Source organism: Tachypleus tridentatus, chromosome 1 (assembly GCF_004210375.1).
Source record: "Tachypleus tridentatus isolate NWPU-2018 chromosome 1, ASM421037v1, whole genome shotgun sequence".
Taxonomy (NCBI): Eukaryota; Metazoa; Arthropoda; class Merostomata; order Xiphosura; family Limulidae; genus Tachypleus; species Tachypleus tridentatus.
In genome coordinates, this window is record NC_134825.1 from 92,109,708 (window position 1) to 92,132,101 (window position 22,394).

Here is a 22,394-nt window from a genome sequence, read left to right on the forward strand (position 1 = left end):
CTGAGGCTCTTGTGTTCAGTGTTATAAAACTATTTATTTTAACCTATATTATGAATTCCTGGGTATTCAACACGTCTTTTTTGTTATTTATTCAGTTATTTGATGTGCTTATAATATTCTTTCCAAAAATACAAACGTATGTCAAGGTCTAGCACCGTTTGGTAATTCTAGCGTTTGACTCACAATTTGTGAGTGGTGGAACTGAAAGCTGGCGCCGAACATTTTCGCTCGTTTCAACCATAGGGTGATTAATAGGTATGATCAATCCTATTATTCGTTAGTTGGCCAGAGATAACACAATTGGCAATACCTTTAAAACGTTTATCAGGCAACAAAACAAAGAAGACGGTGTCAGCTAAAACACCTAAATTGAGTTATAACACCAGAAAAAATTAAAATACCGCTTAATCCTAATAGTAAGCATCATATATGAACTTATTTGTGGCTGCTTCAACTACTTAATTGAGAAGTATTTTAAAAAAATAAATTCCTATTGTTGAGATTGTAATGGATTTACTATTATACATTCATTTTTGATGTTTGTTTCAATTAAATATATACTAAGAAATGTACGTAACTTATATTGTTAAGTGTGTTTTGTGCAAGTCCCGCATGTTCTCTAAATTTGTAGAAAAATCTCGAACGTAGGAATCAATAATGTACTAAATGTGTATGTATTACTAGTAACTGACAACATTTTTGCCAATTGAACTTTTTAAAACGCCTCCTAAAAATATTATAAACGGACGCGCCAAAAGACAACACAGAATGTTGTTAGTCTGCTACAGTTAGTATACTATAAAGCCTAGAAAGCTATAATTGTGACAAATGATTATTAATCAGAAAACTAGAGATATCTGACCAGAAATGTTTCTTGATGAATTAACTTCGAACGTTAATATGTCTGCGAAAACATTGTATAACTTCGGCGAAGAAAAGTTGTGCCTGTGAAGTAAGTTGTACATGTTTCACAACATATGGTTAATTAAGAAAAGTTGTGCCTGTGAAGTAAGTTGTACATGTTTCACAACATATGGTTAATTAAGAAAAGTTGTGCCTGTGAAGTAAGTTGTATATGTTTCACAACATATGGTTAATTAAGAAAAGTTGTGCCTGTGAAGTAAGTTGTATATGTTTCACAACATGTGGTTAATTCGTTCTCTTTGAAGTATTGATAAAATATTCAGTTCCAGACCAGATAGAAGACTCCGTATTGTTTTTAAGTTTATAAAATGTTTGTATATGAATCATTGTTTGTAATAACCGTTATTATAAATTGTGTTGTTGTTTATATATTAAAATATATTTGTGTTAAAAAGGAAATTGTGTGTATCAATCTTTTTGGCAAATATCATAAATTTGATACATATTGATAATTGACATTCAATTAATGTATAAATTAAAATTAAAATTTCCAGCAATTTAAATCTTAATATGTAATATAATAAATCGGAGACTAGTTCGAGATAAATAATAATACGTTACAAGATTGTTACTCTTATTATTTTGCTCGTCAGTTAATTTAACGTGTTTCAGATTGCGTAAGCTGATTAGCTTAAACTTTTATACGCAATTTGATATTATGAACTGGTTATGCTTACTAATTGTATCAGATCTGTCAAGACTTCAGATTCTAAAGGTGTTGTATCTAGTACTTTTATCAGACTGATAGTAAACACGTCAATCAGCAATCTAAGTATTAAAACAGTCGTACCTGTTAGTGACTAAAGTAACGCTAAGGTACTAGTACTTCCATACTGTCCCCAAAAATGTTCTGTTTCAAGAACAAACACAACTAAAATTAAGAGTAACAAATACTTTTATTGATTGCTTTAAAAGTTCATATGTTACACCACCACGTGTCAGTTTCATGGTATACCTTTTCTCCAGATATTTGAAGCATAAATCAGTGTCAAAACTATTCTTAAATTGCAATTCGAACTAGATGTACAGTGAGTGAAGTCAAACCTGAATGCTGTTTATCAGAGTATATAATTATTCTCGGTATGCACGTTTTACTGACGATATGGCAGTGCAAGTTCAATGTCCCTTATGTGACGTCATTTTTAGTGTCTACTGACTGAGTGACAGATCACACACTTCTCTATAGTGCTTTTTGGTGGTTAAAATAGGTTATCCTTTCAGGCAGTCCTCGGCCACCTTTATGAGAAATGAAATTCTGCGACATAGAGTCTCGAATTTCACCTATATAACATTGACACTCAAGAAATTAATGTAAAATACACTACAGTGGACAGTGTTAACTATTGTTTTATATAAATTTATATAAATTCTTGATCACATTTAGTCTTGTTCACAATGAGGAAAAACAAAACGTTAAACAATAGAGTCGAAGAGTTACAAGTCAACTATATTTAAGGTAAAGACTCAAACTGTTGAGACACAATTTTAATTTAAACATAACCAGAATTTGCTTAATCTTTTTTGGCATTATTCAAGAGCACATGGACGTTATGGATCAATAAGGTACGATAGATTCTAAGAAGTAACTCAAGGATATTTTTACTCCTGAAAAAGAATAGCAAAATATTGGGAAGTACTTGAGTTTCTGGATCATTTGAAACCTAACTTACAATTTTAGTGATTTTTTGTTCTACTTCTATCATGACAGATAAGAAGTAACTCATTGAAAGTAAGTTGAGAAAAATATTTTAAATATTTACTCTACTAGACTTACTAAATAAATAAAAATTTCGACGAAAATTCAAATATAGGTAGATTCTTTCTGTTGAAATCCTCAGAAATTAAATCAGTATTTAAACTCTCCAATAGCACATGTATGTCTGTGAACTCGCACCGCTAAAAACCAGGTTTCGTGGTAGGCAGAGCACAGATCGTCCATTCTGTAGCTTCGTGCTTAAAACAACATAACATCAATACACTACCAAACATCGTTTTCATGCTATATCTTTTCTCCAGATCTTCAAAGTACAAGTAAGTATCAAACTGTTCTTAAATTAAAATTCAAAGTAGATGAGTAGTAGAGTGAAAGCAAATCTGCTTGCTGCTGATCAGTTACTTGTTTTAAGAAACTGAACACGCCTTGTTACTTGTTACTGATTTTCATTATAAGATATTTATTATATTGATAACAGTAATAACTGATTGAAACAACATATAACAATGAGTATAAAGAGAACATTAACCAACAAAATAATTACTCGTTTGTGTATTTCAATTATAAACTAATCAAAACCTAGATTTTTTGAAATCCTCGTATTCTATTGTTGGGTAGATACTCTCTCAAACTATATCATAGAATCAGATCAAAATATGAAATAACAAATTTGCTTAAGGTATAGTTAGAAGTAAATTAGCACGGTATATAGAATAGGGTTATTAATATACTCATGGCTAGTTGCTTGAGTGGGATCATTTAAGGGGAAAATAGAAGTTTGAACATTATTAGTTCATGATATTTTAGGCATAAATCTACATACGTGAAAAGTACTTACGATAAACGTTCCACAACAATAGGTAGATGGATTTTACAAGCTCATTCATATAATGAACTTTTGTAAAATAGAAGAGCCTCCGTAATCCATTTGAACCGTTAAATACGTTTATGGCGTGACATTAATGAGAACAAACAGTATTCTCACATTTTTTTATAATTCACTTTTAATTTGTTCAGACAACGAACTAATAAAAAGACAACAAGAAGTAAATGTGAAAGACGTTTTTTTTTTATAATTAAAGACAATGATCCCCGTCTATCTTAGGTTTACAAATGTATCAGTATTTGAATTTCTAACTACGTAAAATTCAATGTTAATACTTCTTTGTTAATACACTCAATAACCAGATTGTTATAGAAAAAGTTCAAGTTCTCCTTTTAAATATACTTATCCTCTTAAAAGGTCAACTGGGTAGGCGAGTAAAATGATATTAAAAATACACTAAATCTTCTAATGCTTCACTAAATTGTAAAAAGGAAAATTTACAAATACGCCAAAGAAGTTAGAGTCGAAATAAATATTCATGATCTTAAAGATACAGATTTAACGTTTTCAACCTAAACGATACCATATGAAATGTGTTATAAGCTAGTAGATCAAAGATCCCAAGGTTCAGGCATGTCGTACCTAATTTTTAACTGTTAAATAAAAGAAGGTTAGTCGGTCAGCAGCATCCACTAGCTACATGCGGCTACTCTTAATCGAAAAGAGGGATTGACTGTCACTTTTATAAAATGCTCACAATTGAAATTGCGAAGGGTGATAAGTAGCTTATTGTAATTGGAATACCAGACATTTCGATCCGCAAATCTAAATAAATCATCAAGTAATCACTAAAAATTATTCTCGTTTTTTCCACTTTTTCTTTAGTAGTTAACTATTAAAATTGAATTATTTTTCATTGAAAGATGCTGCTTTCATTATTATGTATTTTTATCTCTTGAATATAATGAATGAATTGATATTTATTAGGTAATAAGTTACGCATAATGGAAATGGACATAAAACTTGAAAATGTATCAGTGCAAGTATACTAATTACTCTGAAAAATATTACAAACGACGTTGTATATCTTGCGGTTTTGTTAGTGCCATGTTATACAGCTTTCTTTAGTCAAAACATTTATTTACTACTACATTTTTCGAGTATTTTGATTCAGAGTTTACTGCCTATCCTCATAATACTGAGTGATGAGAGTATTGTCTTGGTTTCGAAAGAAAAAACGAGCAAATCGATTGACTACTGCTTTGTTTGTTTCTAACCCGAACTGTTCAACCTGTGTCAGTCATCCTCCAATCGATTTACTTGTTTTGTCTTTCCACGTTTTGGAAATGAGTTTTAATCGGCCAACGTTTTACATATCTAAATATTGCTATCTTATTCCTACTGAAATAAACTTTAACTTTTACTTAAACTTTAACTTCTTTAACTTTTTAGGGAAAGAACTAGAGTACATTGGAGTTATATGCATTGAAAATTAAATTCCTGTTTTTGGAAGCGTGACAGAATTTGTAACTTTTTTTATATCAAAACCATATCGAATTCCCGATTTTAGTGATCTGAATCTATATACTTACCTCTATCCCAGCGAGAGACTAATCTGTAATTAATGATCGTAGGTGAAAAATCCTCAAAATTAAGAAACTTAAAAATGTTGATCAGTGTACTTATGGAAACAATCATCTTTGAACTTTAATAGCTTTGATAAAAATAAAATTAATTTAAATTATGAAATATATCTGTATTCTTGAGAGTAATTTAAGCGGTTCTCCACCCAAAAAGAAAAACAAAATGAAGCTGGGACAATGCTTCTCAACACTATTAGCTGTTTTTTGATTTAAGAACCGTTAACAAAAGAAAAACACTTAAGTATAACCAATGTTTTTCTTTTTCCAACTTTCAAAAATTTTAGAAAACCTTTTCAATTTTATTAAATATGCTTGAAGGCCATATTACTAATAATACTGATTTTTAGATGTAGAATAAAAAATACTTTTTTGAATTTAAAAGAATTTTATATGTGTCTATCATATACAAAAAGAAGACCCCAGTTTGCCAATGGTATGTTTATAGATTAATTAAAATCTGGTGTTCTATTTGCTATGATAAATTGAATGCAGATATATGATTGAGTAGATCTGCGCTAATACAAACAAATAAATGAAATGAATGGCCATAAATTGCACGGAAAACGAATTACGAACGAAAAAGAAAGTCATAATCTTTATATTAATGATTTTAATTTTTAGATTAAGGTTTAAAACATTATCAAGATGTGATACTTTGTATAGACATAGAACGGCTCGCTAGTTGCAACTGGTCAATGTATCGTGGTTATTCTATTTCTATTTCTTTTAAATATGAGCCATGTTTAATGTACCACTATCATTGGTTTTCAAGAAGATTTGTTAAGTGTTTAGATTGTTAGGAAGTTTCTCAAAATAGAATGTTTTTGTTTGTTTGTACTAAACTTTTCCAAAAGGTCAACCTGAACTTATAGAATGCACCACGGGTGGAGGTATACTTTTATGCTTTTTGTCTGTTTAAGGCAACAAAAATTCAAGCTTGATTGTAAATGTTTTTTCTTCGTTTCTGTTAGTTTAATATCTTCATTTCATCGCCAAGATGGTCGTTTTCTACACTACTGCATTTAATAAAATATATTACATACAAATATTGTTTTTGATATGCTTTTGGTTACCTAAAAAAATTAAGTCTAGTGACAACTTCAGGTTTTGAATGAAACGATTCCTGGGCTGTCATTTACGCTGAACAAAACATGGATATGACATACTATTTTTACAAACCTCTTTAAAAATTCCATAAAAAAATAATTCAGACGAATTTAAAGAGAAAAAACATGTAGCGAAGCATTATTTTGTCAGTTTTATTAAATCTAAAAACACTCAATGCTTTGCAAATTAGACATTTCCATATCATTTATCTGCGAAGCTGGTTCTGGTTGAGTTGATACCACAGTTCTTACTGATAATGGACCTGTAGAACATTATAGTTTGGTAAACTTCGGTACATGGAAATCAGTGTCTGATAAAGGCATAGAAGGAAGTTTGTTTATCTTTCTTGGTTATTTGTATTACTTGAGAAATAATCGTTTTTTATTTCGTGCTCAGTCCAACTCTGTTTATTGTACTCCGTTGCTGAAAAAATGCCAAAATATGCTTGGTCCTGAACCATTCTACAGTTAACTTGAGTATAACTATCTGTTTCATTATACTTACAGCTTACCCTTTCTTGTTTTGGAGACAGTGATATTTTTATGCCCTTGGATTCCTTTTAAAGTATACTTCACGCTTCTGTTCAAAATATTCTCAATCTCAGTACAATCTGAGTAACGACAGCGAGAAACATCCAGTTTAGGTTCTATTGACGGTTATATATCATATTGTTATTTGTTTTGTTTTTAAAGTAACTAATATTTACACCAAACACAACATCCATGTTTTATACATTGCATGTAGGAGCGACCACATTACTTTGAACTAAGGGAGAAGCATGAAGACATTTTTGCGTTCATGTGTTTTTAAATATGAGAAAATTTTTACTTTTTGTGATGTTTCAGAATATACACACATAACTCGCTGTAGTTGTCATTGTTGTTCTTAGGAGTTCACTTTTGGTTCAGGGGAATCTGAATATGTCTCTGTGACGTAGGTTTTGAAAATTTCCTGAGCACTATGTACTATGTCAAGTATCACCTATGTTTCGAAAGTTTTCTATATACTTTGCACTGAACTAATTTAGACCTAGATTAGTGCACCATCTGTGAACCGAAAGGTCATAAGGTCATATGTTTGAAACATAATGTTGCTAAAAGTTTAGCATTTTCAACTGCGGGCATTATAAAAGTGACATTTAATCCCGATGTTTTGGCTCAAAGAGTTGAATAAATCCCTTATGATGTAATTGCTTATCTTCCCTTCTTTGGTCAATAGTTCAAGGTTAAGGACGGTTATACCCGAATTCTGAGTTTCTGACTTGACTGCTTAGACTATATTACACATAAGCTGATTTTTACTTTCAAAATACTTTGAATTACTTTATGCTGTGTGGATGTTATTATATTAATCATCTCTCTTGCTTCTGTTAAGTACTGAAAGTTTACTGTTTATTAAGATTTATTTATATAGTTAGGTGAGTGCATAATGCTCAAAAGTCTATCCAGTCTACTATTGTGTTTTTACTAGATACGTATTAAGCGATCTGTTTACACTATAGTAGAGTTTAGGTCCTAAATTGCTTTTCTACTAACACTGATTATAGAGTGGATACTTTACTTGATATGAAACTCTGCTTTTAAAGAGTAGTGTATATGGAGTTGTAAAGTTCCATCCTAATTTAACCACATGATTGCCCTTGTTGCAAATTACATTAAATATTATATTTTGATATACAGTAATATAAATAACTATGGAAATACAAAAGCGATACAAGCATAAGGAAGGATTCACAAACAACAATTTGATTGCAAAGTGATTAATGGTACAACAAGTCCCCAGGGTGCCATTAGAAAAAACAAAATATGTGAATAAATTGTATTATGTTCTAATGTAGCTTATGAAGTCCTATGCTTTACACAAAGCATTATACACTGTTTTCATACTGCAATACAATTGTATCAATATTGTCCCAAATATCCTTTTTTACTTGCCGTGATCCAGAGAAGTTACTTGGTTTTATGTTGAAATTTTCAGTTTTTACTTTAAGACTTTACAGCCCGAAAAATTTTAATATCAATAGCTTGTAATAATTAAGCTACAGTTGTGAGTGTATTATTAGCTTCTTTTTCTTAGAAGAATCGTTTCACCACTTTTGCTGTATGTTTGGGATAATCTATACGTTTGAAGATGAATTCTTACTGAACAGGTCTTATTTGTGATGGAATGACTTGATAGATAAGAAATTGCTTGTACCTTTCAGAAATCAAGGTTCCATCAACGTCTGTATAGATTGTTAATACCGAAGGTAGATATATAGTATTAATTTTTATTGGATTTCCAATTAGAATTCTGTGGGATTTTGTATATTGATTATAATCTTTCTCTTTTCTGTTTTCGTGCAGACTGTGTTTGATTGTCACTGAGCAGTTTGAGGCTTGATATACATTGAAAGAGCACACTTCTTCAGTTTTATTTATTTTACTATTTGGAATGCAATTTCCATTTCACCCTATTATTTTTGGTACCTCCACCTTTGCTTCTACTTAGCACAGGATGCAAGTTATTGTAAAGTATACGCAATGTTGTAAATTTTGTTTGTATTTTGTTCTGTGTCATATGTAAAATTGTTATATGTATATTTTTCTCTATTATGTATTGTATTTAGTTGTAACCTTATCTGAAGCAAAATAACTTGGTTCTCAAACAAAACAATACAAATCATTGTTTGCAAAAGAGTAGTATTCTTTAATGATTAATAATTTGCACTGGAACAAGAAGTGATGCTCATACTTTTGTTGAAAACGAATGAAATTTTATATTTTTTGAAATAATATATTTTACTATCTGTATAATTCTGCAAAGTGTTTAAAACATCCAAAGTTTCGTTTTTAGAATCAAGATACACCTCTACAATAATTTAATCGAAAATTAAGTTTAAATATTACGAATTAAGGCGAGTCTATGGAGGCCCAGACACTTTTTTAAAGACGTTGTAAGAGTCCTAGCACTTATTTTGTGATTTTATGAAATATTAATAGATTAAATGAAAATATGTATATTATTTTATTGTTATGTATTCAAAGGAAAAGTAGAAAGAATACTACACAGAAATTATTGTTTCTTATGTTGTTTGATTTAAAATTTATGTTTCCACTTTTGCTTATGAAGATCTCTTTTCAGGTAATTTTTTTTTAATTTTTTAGCCGAAACACCATATTTTTCTAGAACTACACCGATTTTCGGTATGATGTAGCTTTGTTTTTGAAAGTAGACATTTTACATTCTAACTCCAACATCCTATGATAACCACCTTTAACATAAAACCCCCTATGGCTCAACGGTAAGTCTAGGGGTTAGAAGGTTTGATCTTAACAACAAGCAAATAAACATATTAAACTTTAAAAACTATAACTATAATATTTATTTTCGGCTTAATGAAAGTTTTACGAGATGTGTTGTTCGGAAAAGCTTTCTAATTCACAGGGAAGTGGCCTTTCTGTCTGATGTAAGCAATTCGAAAGAAAGAAGTGATTAATAATTTTATATTTTTCATCCAGTGAATTCAGGTAAACCATGAATATAATGTTTAGTGAGAAACCTATTGAATAAATAATTAATTTAAAATATAATAACATCAACTTTTACAGTAGGGAAGTTTTTATCATAATAATTATAACATTTCGATCAGTAGTGTCCAGTCCTCATTAAGTAAGAATGGGATCAGAAGAGCGGCCGGCATGGTCAGGTGGGTTAAGGCATGCGACTCGTAATCTCAGGGTCGGGGGTTCGCGTCCCAGTCGCACCAAATATGCTCACCGCTCACCTTTTCAGCCGTGGGGGCGTTATAATTTGATGGTCAATCCCACTATTCGTTGGTAAAAGAGTAGCCCAAGAGTTGATGGTCTAATCTTACACTGCTAAATTAGGGACGGATACCGCAAATAGCCCTCGAGTAGCTTTGCGCGATATCCAAAAACAAAACAAGCGTCAGAAAAAAAAAGACGATTGATAGTAGTTGAAAGGTTGTAATTATCAGAATTGGAGCTTGCCTGTTGTAAAAAAGCTGTAACTGTAGTTTCAAATAATGAATCACTGACATTATTTTCTCACATCTAAATGCTCTGGTTGTAATGTAAATAAATATATCAAGTGTCCTGTAATCAAAATAACCCTTTGGCAACTTTTTAAAGATTCTCTACTTGCTACGTGCAGATGAAAACTTTTCACCTACATTCATGATAAAATATTTTAGTGATGAATCTTTCATGACAACTAAACTGTTATTTAGAAGATGTAAATCAATATTTCTCATATTTAGATAATTTTTTTAGACAGAATGGACATAAAACCTTAAACTGAGTCGTATTTACGAAACCTTTTCCAGGAGTTGGATGAATTCCCTTTTTGTAGCGTTTGGCATCACATTCCCTAAGAATCTGACGAAAAGAATGTTGGGTTGATATATTTATGGTTTCTATTTTTCAGGGCCTAACTTTTGGGGTTTATTGAATCCAGAGTGGAGTCTGTGTAACAAAGGTCGCCGTCAGTCTCCTATTGATATTGATCCTGTGGCTTTGCTCTTTGATCCATATCTACGCCTACTCCAGGTGGACAAATGCAGAGTAAGGGCGTGTTCGTGGAAGTTGAATAGTTTTGTTAAAACATTTTGAAGTTTGGAAAATTGAGATGAGAACAGATTGACACTTGGTTATTCTGTAATTTTAATAATCAAAATACTTTGAGAGCAACAAATACTAATTTTCTCTCTGTAACAGTTTAGCATTTAGATATTTTAGTCAGGCTTAAATAAAATTGGGCTAAATCTATTAACAAAACCATTTTATCTGGTAACAAGGATGTTTAGAAAAACATTATATAAATAACGATGTAAAATCTAAATCATGCACGACTTATGGTTTAGTTCAGTTAATAAACATTATTGTTGTTAAGAGAACAACTAGCACGGGGTTATTTCTGTAAATTGCCTAAGTAGTTTACTTAATGGGTGTCCTTACAGTTGATATTGCATTGTGTAACTATGAGCTGGCACGCTTAAAATACGTGCTTAGTTATGTTATATAAAATAAGAGAAACATTATACAGTTTGCACAAATATTTCGTTGAACAACACTAGTGATAAGAATTGATATCTTAGTTTGTTTATTACACATTTTAATACAGTCATATTCCTCTCTCTTCTCCTAAATATATATGTATAACGATACTTTTATGCTTATTTTAAAAAGAAAGCTGGAACTTAAGATTAATTTAGAAAGCTACGCCTTAAAGTAATTGTAATAAATAACTTATGTATTAATATGATCCCTGATACGCGTTATGAGGAAGGACATTTGCTTGCATACGCTTCATTGTTTTTCTTTATTTTAATCCAAGAAATCAGTTTCTTATGTCAAATAATCTCCCGATTTTAGGCTTCGCACTAAACAGACTCTGCAAATTAGGACTTGAAGATTTAACATTTTAGTCGTATCTTATTAACAAGACAGCTGAACCTAAATTAATATATTTTGGAGAAATTAAGAAGGCAGCTTTACGTACTTGCAGTTTTGATATATAGGCAACCATAGCTTAACTTCTAACAAAAAGCATTCTAAAATATATGATTAAATTATACTCAGATTATGTTTTACTTTTATGTATATCGTTACGGTTTGAACGAAGACATAAAAGAGTGGCAGAATTCAATACGAAATTACTTGCAAACATGACAAAAAATCTATTTTCTTGTGTTTGGTTTGGGAACTTAAAGATGAACAAAGCATCTAAACTTATATCTTCTACTTTTTATACAATGTTTAAATTCGTTTTACTGTTTGCCCTTCTTATTGTTATAAGTATTGCAAATATATACCTGACTAAGGACTATTATAGGGTTTTCCTATGTATATTTCTAACTAGATCGAAATTAACATTAGTCAGTAATTGAGCTATTAAACATGGTTTAATACTATTTAAGTTGGTATATCGCAGAATTCTTTAAATTTGGTGCAATGAAACAGGTTGAGAATGTTTTACGTTTTGTTTTTTAACTTGTTCATGTAGATTTATTTTCTCGCCATCATGTTAACGAGTATATACTAATTAGTTAAAACATCATGCAAATGTTAAACGTATACGTGTGTACACAGTAAGATATTTTGTTACATTTAGGCTAATCCAAAGTGTCTGTATGAATTTTGACAGGGATTTGACAAATGCATCCAACTTGTTAACGCCAAAAGATAGCTTATTTAATTTTAGAGAAGTTTGTGGGCGTATGTAAAATATTTTACATGAAGTATTTAAAGCAGTAAACTAAATACGCTTACTTCCTAAAGAATATCGTAATTCATGCCTGCGTTAATCATTACGTTATATTAACAACTGCGAAGGTGACTACAGGTGCACTTTTGGTTTTGTATTAATTTTTTTAAACGCATTATGAACTAAATGTTGCTTTGAAATAAAAATAACGTTATGAAGACGATAAAACAATACAACTCTAATTTAGTAAAAAAAATCAAAAGGTAGTTTATTTACTTAAAGCAAATTACTTTACGAAAATGCAAGGAGATAAAATAAAAACTTATAAATTAATGTGTACATTTGCAAAATAATTAGTTTTAATCCTAGAAGAAATATCATATAAAAATATAAATAAACAATTCAGTTTCGTTATACACGTTATATGTGCTGTCTTATAGGATTTTTAGTCTTTACCATTCGTAATGTACAAATCTAGAAAAAATTATTCTAATACAAAGAAGAACTCTAAAATAAACTCCACTTTGTTGAATTATAGCCAGAAATTCTCATGGAAAATCTAAATAGCATTTAGAAACATACGCACATTGCTACTTTTTTTCTGATACTATTATTACATCTATTTATTTATTCAGGTTAGTGGTACGATAAAAAATACTGGACACAGCATCATTTTCAAGGCTGACACAGTCCCATCTGTGACCAAAATAAACATTACAGGTGGTCCTCTGTCTTATAAATACCGTTTCCACGAGATTCACATTCATTATGGAAGGGTGGACAGCAGAGGTTCAGAACACTCCATTGGTGGATATGCTTTTCCAGCTGAAGTAAGTACTAAATATTCTTTAGAGATAAATAGTACAATACTTCAGGATATAATAATCCGAATGTGCATGCAGAAAATACAAAATTCAGACGCAGCGTTTATGACTCTGCCCAATTTTGTTTCAGCTGTAAGATAGGGAGTTTTCAACCAGATAAAGGGATGAAAATTTTATAGTACATCTGAAATTATCTTGACTATCTGTTTCTCTTTTACATGTATGGTATCTTTGTAATTTACTCATTACTATTAAAAATAGTAAGCTGCTTTTCTAAATAGAAGATCACCTAATTGCATTAATTTTCTTGGGGCAGTTTTTAAGCCATTTCATTTTGCATCTTTTTCCTTTGCTTCTGTTATGGAAGTTAGAAATTAGGAACATGTATAATAAGAATTAAGAGGTTTTTAGCAAAATTCATTTTAAATTCCAGTCGTAACAGATATTATCTGTGGTAATAGCTGCGTTATAGATATCCCATTTACCAGTTAAAATCCAACCAACGATTAAACTAGCCATCATACTGGCTGAGCTTAGAAAGGGGGTCGCTATACCTTTTCGCCTGTTCACGCTACTAATTTTCTAACGATTTAGATTACTGTAATTCTCTGATTTTTTGGAGACTGATCAATGGCTGACCACTTTCTCAGATTCTCTCAGCTTTAACCAGTGTTACCTTGCACCTAACAGAAAAGTGCTCTAATGTATGGAACGTAGTTGAAAACATCAGCTCATCTGGGATCGAATTCCTAATTTTTTAGTCTTCTAGTACCACAACGATATGTTTGCGGACTCGCGTCCCTAAAATTTGGGTTTCGATACTCGTGGTGAGCAGAGCACAGATAGCTCATTTTGTAGCTTTGTTTGATTTCAAACAACCCAAACCTACGTTTAGGCTATTATTCGTACTTAATTTTATGATTGCTGCTTAAATCCGAAATTTACACTGTAACAACTTCTAAAGAAATGGTAATGTCAATGTAAACCAGATATTTCACAAATATTCCACACACTCTTCACTACAGACGAACATCGGCTTAAAAGACCGTAGTCCCCCGCTAGTACAGCTGTAAGTCTACGGATTTATAAAGGTAAAATCACGGGTTCGATTCCCCTTGGTGGACTCGAAAGATAGCCACATGTGGCTTTGCTATAAGAAAACAAACTTGCAAGACCGTGTTTAAACAAACAAAATGTGCAGAAGTCGTAGATGTGGGCTCATTGTCGCTGTTTGGTAGAAATTACATTGAGCACTTAAATGTGTGGCTTAATACTTTATTCTGATGCATTTGTTCTTTCTCTAAGATTTAGCCATATAATGTATCTTCTATCACTAAATACTTTTGAATTCAGCTTTGCTTTACTGTATATGTTGAAGTTTCCCATTAGGATTAATAAAACATAATACTCCAGCTATGTTACAAAGGTGACATTGCAATGTTAAATTCTAGGAGTTTTCAGTCATGTCGTTTTATTTTACAAAATCTCTTTCAATAGTTTGTATTTTTCTATTAGTCGAACATTGTTTTTTTTTAAATATAAGTCAACAGGAAAAACATGTTATGAGCAATTTTTCTTCAGCTAAGATTGAAAGATTTATATCAGCAAAATATACCCAAAAAGATGTTTCCTAACAGTCTTCATCTATGCCTGCCGCAGCTAAAATGCATTTATTTGTAATAAATTTGTTTTTTCTACGTTATTTTTTCTTAATAATCGAAAAGACTGAATTTCAAGACTTATTGTTCCAGTGCTGTTAAATATTAGCTTTGCGTCCTTCTGTTGTTTTCATTAAGTGAACGTCACAAACAACTGTGTTCACAAATTAAGATGTTGCCACATATTTCACTATCATGTTTTATTGCTGTTTTCTACGGATATCCTGTACTCTTTTAATATTGTGAGACATCTGGAGTCCATCTTCTCCAGAAAGATGAGTAATTTTTGAGTGGACTATGCATTTAAGCTGTACAACGCAGCCGCACTTGCATTTTACCTTGTCTTGCAACGTATATTAGAGTATATATGTGTTTTTAAAGCATGGTCGTTCTCACATTTCTTTTTTCTTAAAAAGACATTACACACTTGTTTTTGTACAAGAAAATCGCATTTGTAACTTGTTTTATCATGTAGAAATTGGAAATAAAGTCTAAGATGTTTACTTTTTTCCATTATTCGGTTATAAAAATGGCATTGGATTTTATTCTTCTTCGAACACCTTGAGCACATAACATTTAGGCACCACTGCAATAGTTATTCAATATTAATTTAACACTAATTCACAGTGAATTATAAGTTATCTCATGCGTGATGATGATAAACCCACTTGAAATAAAAAATGTATTCTCAAGACGGCTGGTATGGGTATTAACCCTTTTAATTAGAATAAAGTACAGAACAACGTTTCGACCTTCTTAGGTGATCTGCAGGTTAACAAAAAAGAATTGCTTTCATACTGTATTTTAAATCTCTTCCACGGAAAATGTGATATCAAAAGTTAGTTTCTCAATACTTATTATAAAATCGCAGATTTAATATATCTACTTGGAATATCGTAGATGTATAGTTCTGCCAAACGAAAAGTTTGAGAGAGAAAAGTCTCTAGTTTTCAAGAAAAGCAAAACTAGCATATTTTAAAAAAAATATCTTCTATGAAATAGATCTAAAGAACAAGGGTGTTCCATATACTGCTTTTTTTATTACGCGAACATGCATCTTGCATTGGTTCCCTACAAATAAATATAATAATTCAAAGACAATTTTCTGTTTAGAACGAGCCCTACTGTAACGATTGTAGACCTCTAGGTAGTAAGACTGAGGGCTCACTTTAAAAAAGGGGGAGTTTTGATACTCGTGATTGGCACGGTACAGATAGCTCAATGTTTGTCTGTACTTAATAACAAACAACTAGAAACGAACATAAAATGTGTATATATGTATAATCTTAAAACAAAAACAGCACTGTCTTGGTAATAATCATGGAAACTGAATAACATAGGTTCTAAAAGCAAATATATGGGATTTATTCCCCTCCATTCAATAAAACATGAACTGACTAAAATGTGCAATGAGTTGAATGTTATCCAACCAATCGGACAATACCCATACGAATATAATATATATTCATACTATTTCCACCAGTAGAGAAATGATGCACTCATTTCTTCTTGATATAAATATCACATGGTAAACGTGTAGAATTTCAAACTTTCTTTGCTAAAGATTATCCTCATTGAATAGTTTGTTCGATGACAGAGAAGAACAGTATAACAGACAATCCTTATGTCTATGAAGAAGCAGGCTCGGGGGTCAATATAAATTTTGAATGCATATCATTTAATTAATTCATAAACATAAGTTTCAAAATAATTAAACGTAAAATGTTGAGTAGCTAATTGATATGCATCATACCAGCCACGAAGCCCTTTAATATCACTGACTTTTCAATGGAATTATAATCTTAATTTCACTTAGGGAGCTGAAGAACAACTGTTTTTAAACACTCCTGAAGTTTGAAACGACTTAAATCAAAATAACTGTCAAATTTAGATCGATAATATTGGACATTTGCACAAAACTTGTGAAACTCTAACTGCTTACCCATACAATCGGATTCTTATCCATCATGTCATTCTCTCAGTAGCAAGGCTTATTGGGCAAAGTGATCTATCTTTCAGCAAGAGATTGATTCCAATCAAAAGAAAATGTAGTGAAATGATGCCATTTTAAAAGACTCTCGTGGAAAACTCGCAGCTTGTACAAAGTATTGCTATGAATATTATTGACTCTATATGGATTTATATAGGTGAAACGATCAAACGGCCATTAAAAATAATCTTACTGAATCTTAAGTGATGTTGTTGTTACACGTTAGATGTGTTTTTAGCACCGTTCAAAGCACAAGCTTTCTTTCGCCCAATTACGGAGCCCTATCGCAACACAATTATCAGTGTATAGTCCAGATCTCTGGCGTCATCTCTAATTTCTAACCACCGTCACAAGGAAGTAACCGGTAGACAGCAACTTAGTTATTTGGTTATTAGTTTATAATACGTTATTTTATTATTTATCATTAGTAGGCATATCATTTACGCAAAGTTACCGGTGTAAGTAAGAAAATCTTGCACAAGTGAAGATGAATACCGCTATTTGCTTTTCGACATCATAGCAACATGGCAAACAAACTTAAATGAAGCCTAGTATTGAACATGGCATTTAATTGCGCAACATCAAGAAAATTAATCAAATATAACTTGTTTTCAAAATAATTTGAAATTAATTAAACACCTAAAAAAAGAGATTCGGAAAAATATTAATATTTTTTATTACAGTAATTAAGAACAAAAACAGTAAGTACCTGGCTAAATAAGCCGCATGTTTCTTATCTTTCTGATTCAACGTGGTTTAATTTTTCTTCTCAGTGAGGTTAGGCTTTTTAACAGTTTTCCCATTGTTTAATTTCTGCTCGACACTAAATAATATACCTTAGCATAGCTTTTAATCATCTTTGCTCCCCAACGTCACCAATTCTTAACATTTGTTTATAGAAAAAATATGCCTCACATTTTATGAACTATTCAGTTTTATATCGTTCTCATTTGGATTTCCTTTAGGGTCATCTTCTGACGATAATTTGCTGGATACATTATCTGCAACTGAACTTTTTAAAATATTAAAGTTTTCATTTCCTATTTCGTAGTGAAAATAAGCTTCCTTGTTTGTTCAGTTACTGTAAAACAGTTGTTCCCAAACTAAAGTCCAAAACGGATCCGTAAGATGGTCTTTAAAAATTCTCTAGCACCAGATATAGGAATATTTCCAGTGAAATTTTTTTCATTGCAATAAATATGAATAAAAGCTCTCTAGGCAATAACTTAACTTTTGTTAAAAAATGGCTAAAGTTTGGCTTTCTTACGTCTTCTCATAAATTACCGGACTCAAGTGGCCCAATCTCATATAGACTTTTTATTTTTACTTCAAATTTTTGCTGAACCCATATTTAGTGAAGGATAATATTTCTTACAGATTATTGATTTAAAATAATATAATGTATAGAAAATAATTTAAAATGACCTAATGTTCTCAATACCTTAGTTTTACATTTGTGAGCTATTTCTTTTAATGTTTTGGAAAAAAAGACGAATCCAAATAAACTAATGTATGTAACGTAGTTCGCCATTCACTTAAACGATTTTAATACCTAATGAACACATTTTAGACGTCCAAAAGTTTAGTAATTTTTCTAAAAAAAAAATACGTTTCATTAGTAATCGTATAATAATTGTTTACTAATAAAATGTATCAGCTTTAGGTACTACCTCAATTAAAACTTGCTGATTGTGGAAAATGTACAAGCTTAAATTGCTAATTTATAGCAAGTTCAATGAAGACATTGAATTGTTTGTTGGCTTTGTTAAATTTCGAGCAAAGCTACATGAGGGCTATCTGCACTTGCTGTCCCTAATTTAGTAGTGTAAGACAAGAGGTAAGGCATCACTATTGATCCCAATTTGACTAACACCATTTGGTGCAGTCGCGTTTTATGCAAGTTTTCTTCTAGCGTTATTCGTTATTCACTGAATATTATAACGATGTTTCTGAGGTTCCAAGTTTTCGAGACAACTAAAAGATCAATCAACATGACAGTGAAGTCCCTCGTTGAACTACACCCTTGTAACAACTACCCAATGTATTTTATACAGAGATATTTGGCTGAAAGAATATTTTGAAAACAGCATTCCAAATGTCGGATAGTGAATCAATAAATCTCATTTTAAAATGCGTAAAAATGCAGAATGCATTTTGATTTGGTTCCTCATTGCATTAAAAGTGTAAATGTCATCGTTAACAACACATAATAGGTAATTAAACTGATCCTTATTCTCAGTATGAACCAATTACTATCACTAATGAATAAAAACGAAACTAGATAGTTAAAAGTGAATGGAGCAGAAATCTTTAATACTTAACCTCAACGGCATCTTAAGCAAATCTCTTAGATTGAAGATGTCCAAAACTTTACTAAGCAATAAAAGAGCTGTCATCCAGCAGCACCCACCTCCATAAGGACCTAGTGCGTGTATATGAAAGAATTGATTGTTTCTTTTCCAATGCCCTTGCAGCTGAAAATGCTGATCATGTTTAGATTTGGACCGTCCGTTATGCATGCAGCCCGTCACGCAAATTAGCAGATCATCTCCGTCTCTACGAAATATATAGCTATTGTGTCTTTACTTTAACTTGTAGCAGTTACTAGAATAGTTTTCCTACTTCTTGATCACTTGTTTTAGATACTACTGGAAAATATGGTTAAATTATCAATCTTTCCTTTACATTTTGAATTTGGTCATGAAGTTCCACAGCATTTTTAATTATGCATATAAATTCAGTAACTTCTATTTAAGTAAATCACAACGGAAGTATCCATATTGGCACATAATATGCCACGAAGTTGTTTTTATATATATAATTCATAATGCATTTTAATATCTATTTATACTAAACATAAACTTAACTAAGTCAATCAACACTTATTCTCGCTGAAGAGAATGTTTTAATATTACATTACAGAGAGAAAATGTTTTTTCTAGAAAATAGTTCCATTTTTATGTCTGAAAATTAATTTTAGTGTCAATATTTTTTCTTAAGAACATTTAAAATCGAGCACACCTTAGTTACAAGGAAGGAATACAGCTTTATATTTGTATATAAGTTCAGAGAAAACTGAGCATGAAATGGACGTGGCTTAATGATTAGCGTCTTAGCGTATTCCGCTGAATATTCGGACGCGTTATTGAAGTTACAGAAAATTCTTTTTACTCGATTCCGAGAGCCAGACAAAACCATCGTGACGGCAAGTGCTACTGTCTGCTTACCCTCCCTCTGAACAGTAAGATAAGGACAACTGTATCTGAATAACAGAGTTCTCCGACATGATAATTTAGCTCGTGTTCAATTGGCGTTTGTCATAGCTGAAAATAATGCTAAATTAAAAGACTCAAACTTAATATGTACGCTATACATTGTTGAAAAGAAATTATTAAATTTGCTTTAGTGATGGATGAAATATGAGTTTTAAACGTACAATAAAAGCTGAGTGTATTAATAAAAAAGGAAAACTTGAAGTTTCATATATTAGGTTCTCCAGAAATAAGTGTCGTTTTGAACTGCGAAGTTTGGAAAAGTATGAACCAGTGTTGTAAAATATGCTTTAATCAAAGTAAGCAGAGTTTGCTTCAACATCTTTTCCCAATATATAATGATGCTGTTTATGCTCCTGGTGTAGAAATCAGTTTCTATGGTGTATGAACTACCTGAAAGCTTCTTCTGTAGCTTCCTGGTTTTGAAAGCGTTTATTATTCAAAAAGTTGTCAAAGTGCTTAAAAAATAAACCTGTAGGGGTAAAGGTCTGGGGAATAAGATGAATAAGGCAGAACCTCGATTCTCAAGTCTTTCAATTTTTGGAGAGTTACCCCTAAGAGGTATCATGACGCCAATATTGATCTAGTCAGCTCACGCGGAATCCACTTATCCAACTTTTTCGTATTTCCAATCGTACTCAGGTGATTGGTAATGCATGATTTGGTTGTGCTTAGCTATTTTACAAGCTCGCGTACTTTTATGGGAGGGTCTTTCTCAACATGCCATTTAAGGATGGCTTTCTTCCACGACCTTTATGGTCTCCAAGACTTTCATCTCCACGTCGAAATCTTTGGAACTAATGCTGAACTGTACGTTCAATAACAGATCTATGGCCGAATGCCTGGTTGATGTTCCATGTAGTTTCGGTAGCTTTTCATCCAAGTTTTGAAGTTCTGGAGGAAAATCAGACAAGTCCTTCTTGTACGAGCTGTCTTGGGGGTTGTGAAACTTACTTTGAATAGAGTTGAAACAACTAAGATACCTTGTAAGCGACAAACATTGGATAAGTTACTCTATTCAAATTCTAAATGTCAACCTAAGAATTCAGTCATTTTCTTTTTTGACAATCTAATACATAAACCAGTAATTATAATTAAATAAATGGTAGCGAGAGCGTTTGAATTTAAAGAGCTTATTGGTACAATTACTCAGCTAAATATATGCTACTACACTTACAAGGGTTAGTAGTAATTATTTGGAGTTATACGTAAACAGGCTATAGACATCCATCCCATACGAACATGTATTGATTCAGAAACATTAACATTTTAAACATATTTTTCTCAAAACTTTTCTTTCGTTCATCATTTTCATATTTTACGCAGGGTTCTTAGCTAACGAGATTTTAAGTAAACATTAAAACTGCTCATTTCTAAACATCTGATGTATTTCGTTTCTCAACAAACTTAAGACGCTCATGGTTGTTTAAGAAAATAAGATGTATGATTGTTATACTATTATAATTCAATGTGGTTCGACTTAAGGCATAACAATGTATAAACTACAACGTCAATTCAAACGAACAAGCATCATTTATTGTGTTACACTAATACAAAAGTTGAATACCTAATTAATATACACAAAACCAATCTACTGAGTGTGATCTACCTTTTATGATAGCTTTAGTACAAACATCAAATACTATTAACATCAAACATTGGAGAAAAAAGGAAAGATCCTAAGTAAAAAAGCCTTAGGCATAAAGTCCATTTGCATGAGGGCTGATCTTGAATTTTAACTTCAACTCGGATGAAACTTTTGTTTTAAAGCACAACTCCTTACCATTAAATCCTTTTTTTCTAGCATACATGGATATTTTATACGCACGCCATTGTTACTTACAGTTAAACGATAATACTATCACTTTGTTCCATTGATTCTGATCATTAAACTACTTCAATGATAACTTGGTTTGTTTTGAATATCGTGCAAAGCTACACGAGGGCTTTCTGTGCTAGCCGTCCCTAATTTAGCAGTGTAAGACTAGAGGGAAGGCAGCTAGTCATCACCACCCACCGCCAACTCTTGGGCTACTCTTTTACCAACGAATAGTGGGATTGACCGTCACATTATAACGCCCCCACGGCTGGGAGGGCGAGCATGTTTGGCGCGACTCGGGCGCGAACCCGCGACCCTCAGATTACGAGTCGCACGCCTTAACGCCCTAGGCCATGCCAGGCCCTATTCAGTAGGACAATGAGTTTTATCGTCGGTGTTGCAATATGTAA

General features: G+C 31.7%; 1 protein-coding gene across 1 annotated transcript in view; it reads left to right on the forward strand.

The window, feature by feature from the left end:
- Window positions 1–22,394, forward strand: part of LOC143255498 (carbonic anhydrase-related protein 10-like) — a 106,241-nt gene that overhangs the window by 36,396 nt on the left and 47,451 nt on the right. Inside the window, exons 3-4 of the mRNA XM_076511250.1 lie at window positions 10,643–10,779; window positions 13,057–13,251. Coding sequence (XP_076367365.1) covers window positions 10,643–10,779; window positions 13,057–13,251 — 332 coding nt within the window. The remainder of the gene's footprint in view (window positions 1–10,642; window positions 10,780–13,056; window positions 13,252–22,394) is intronic.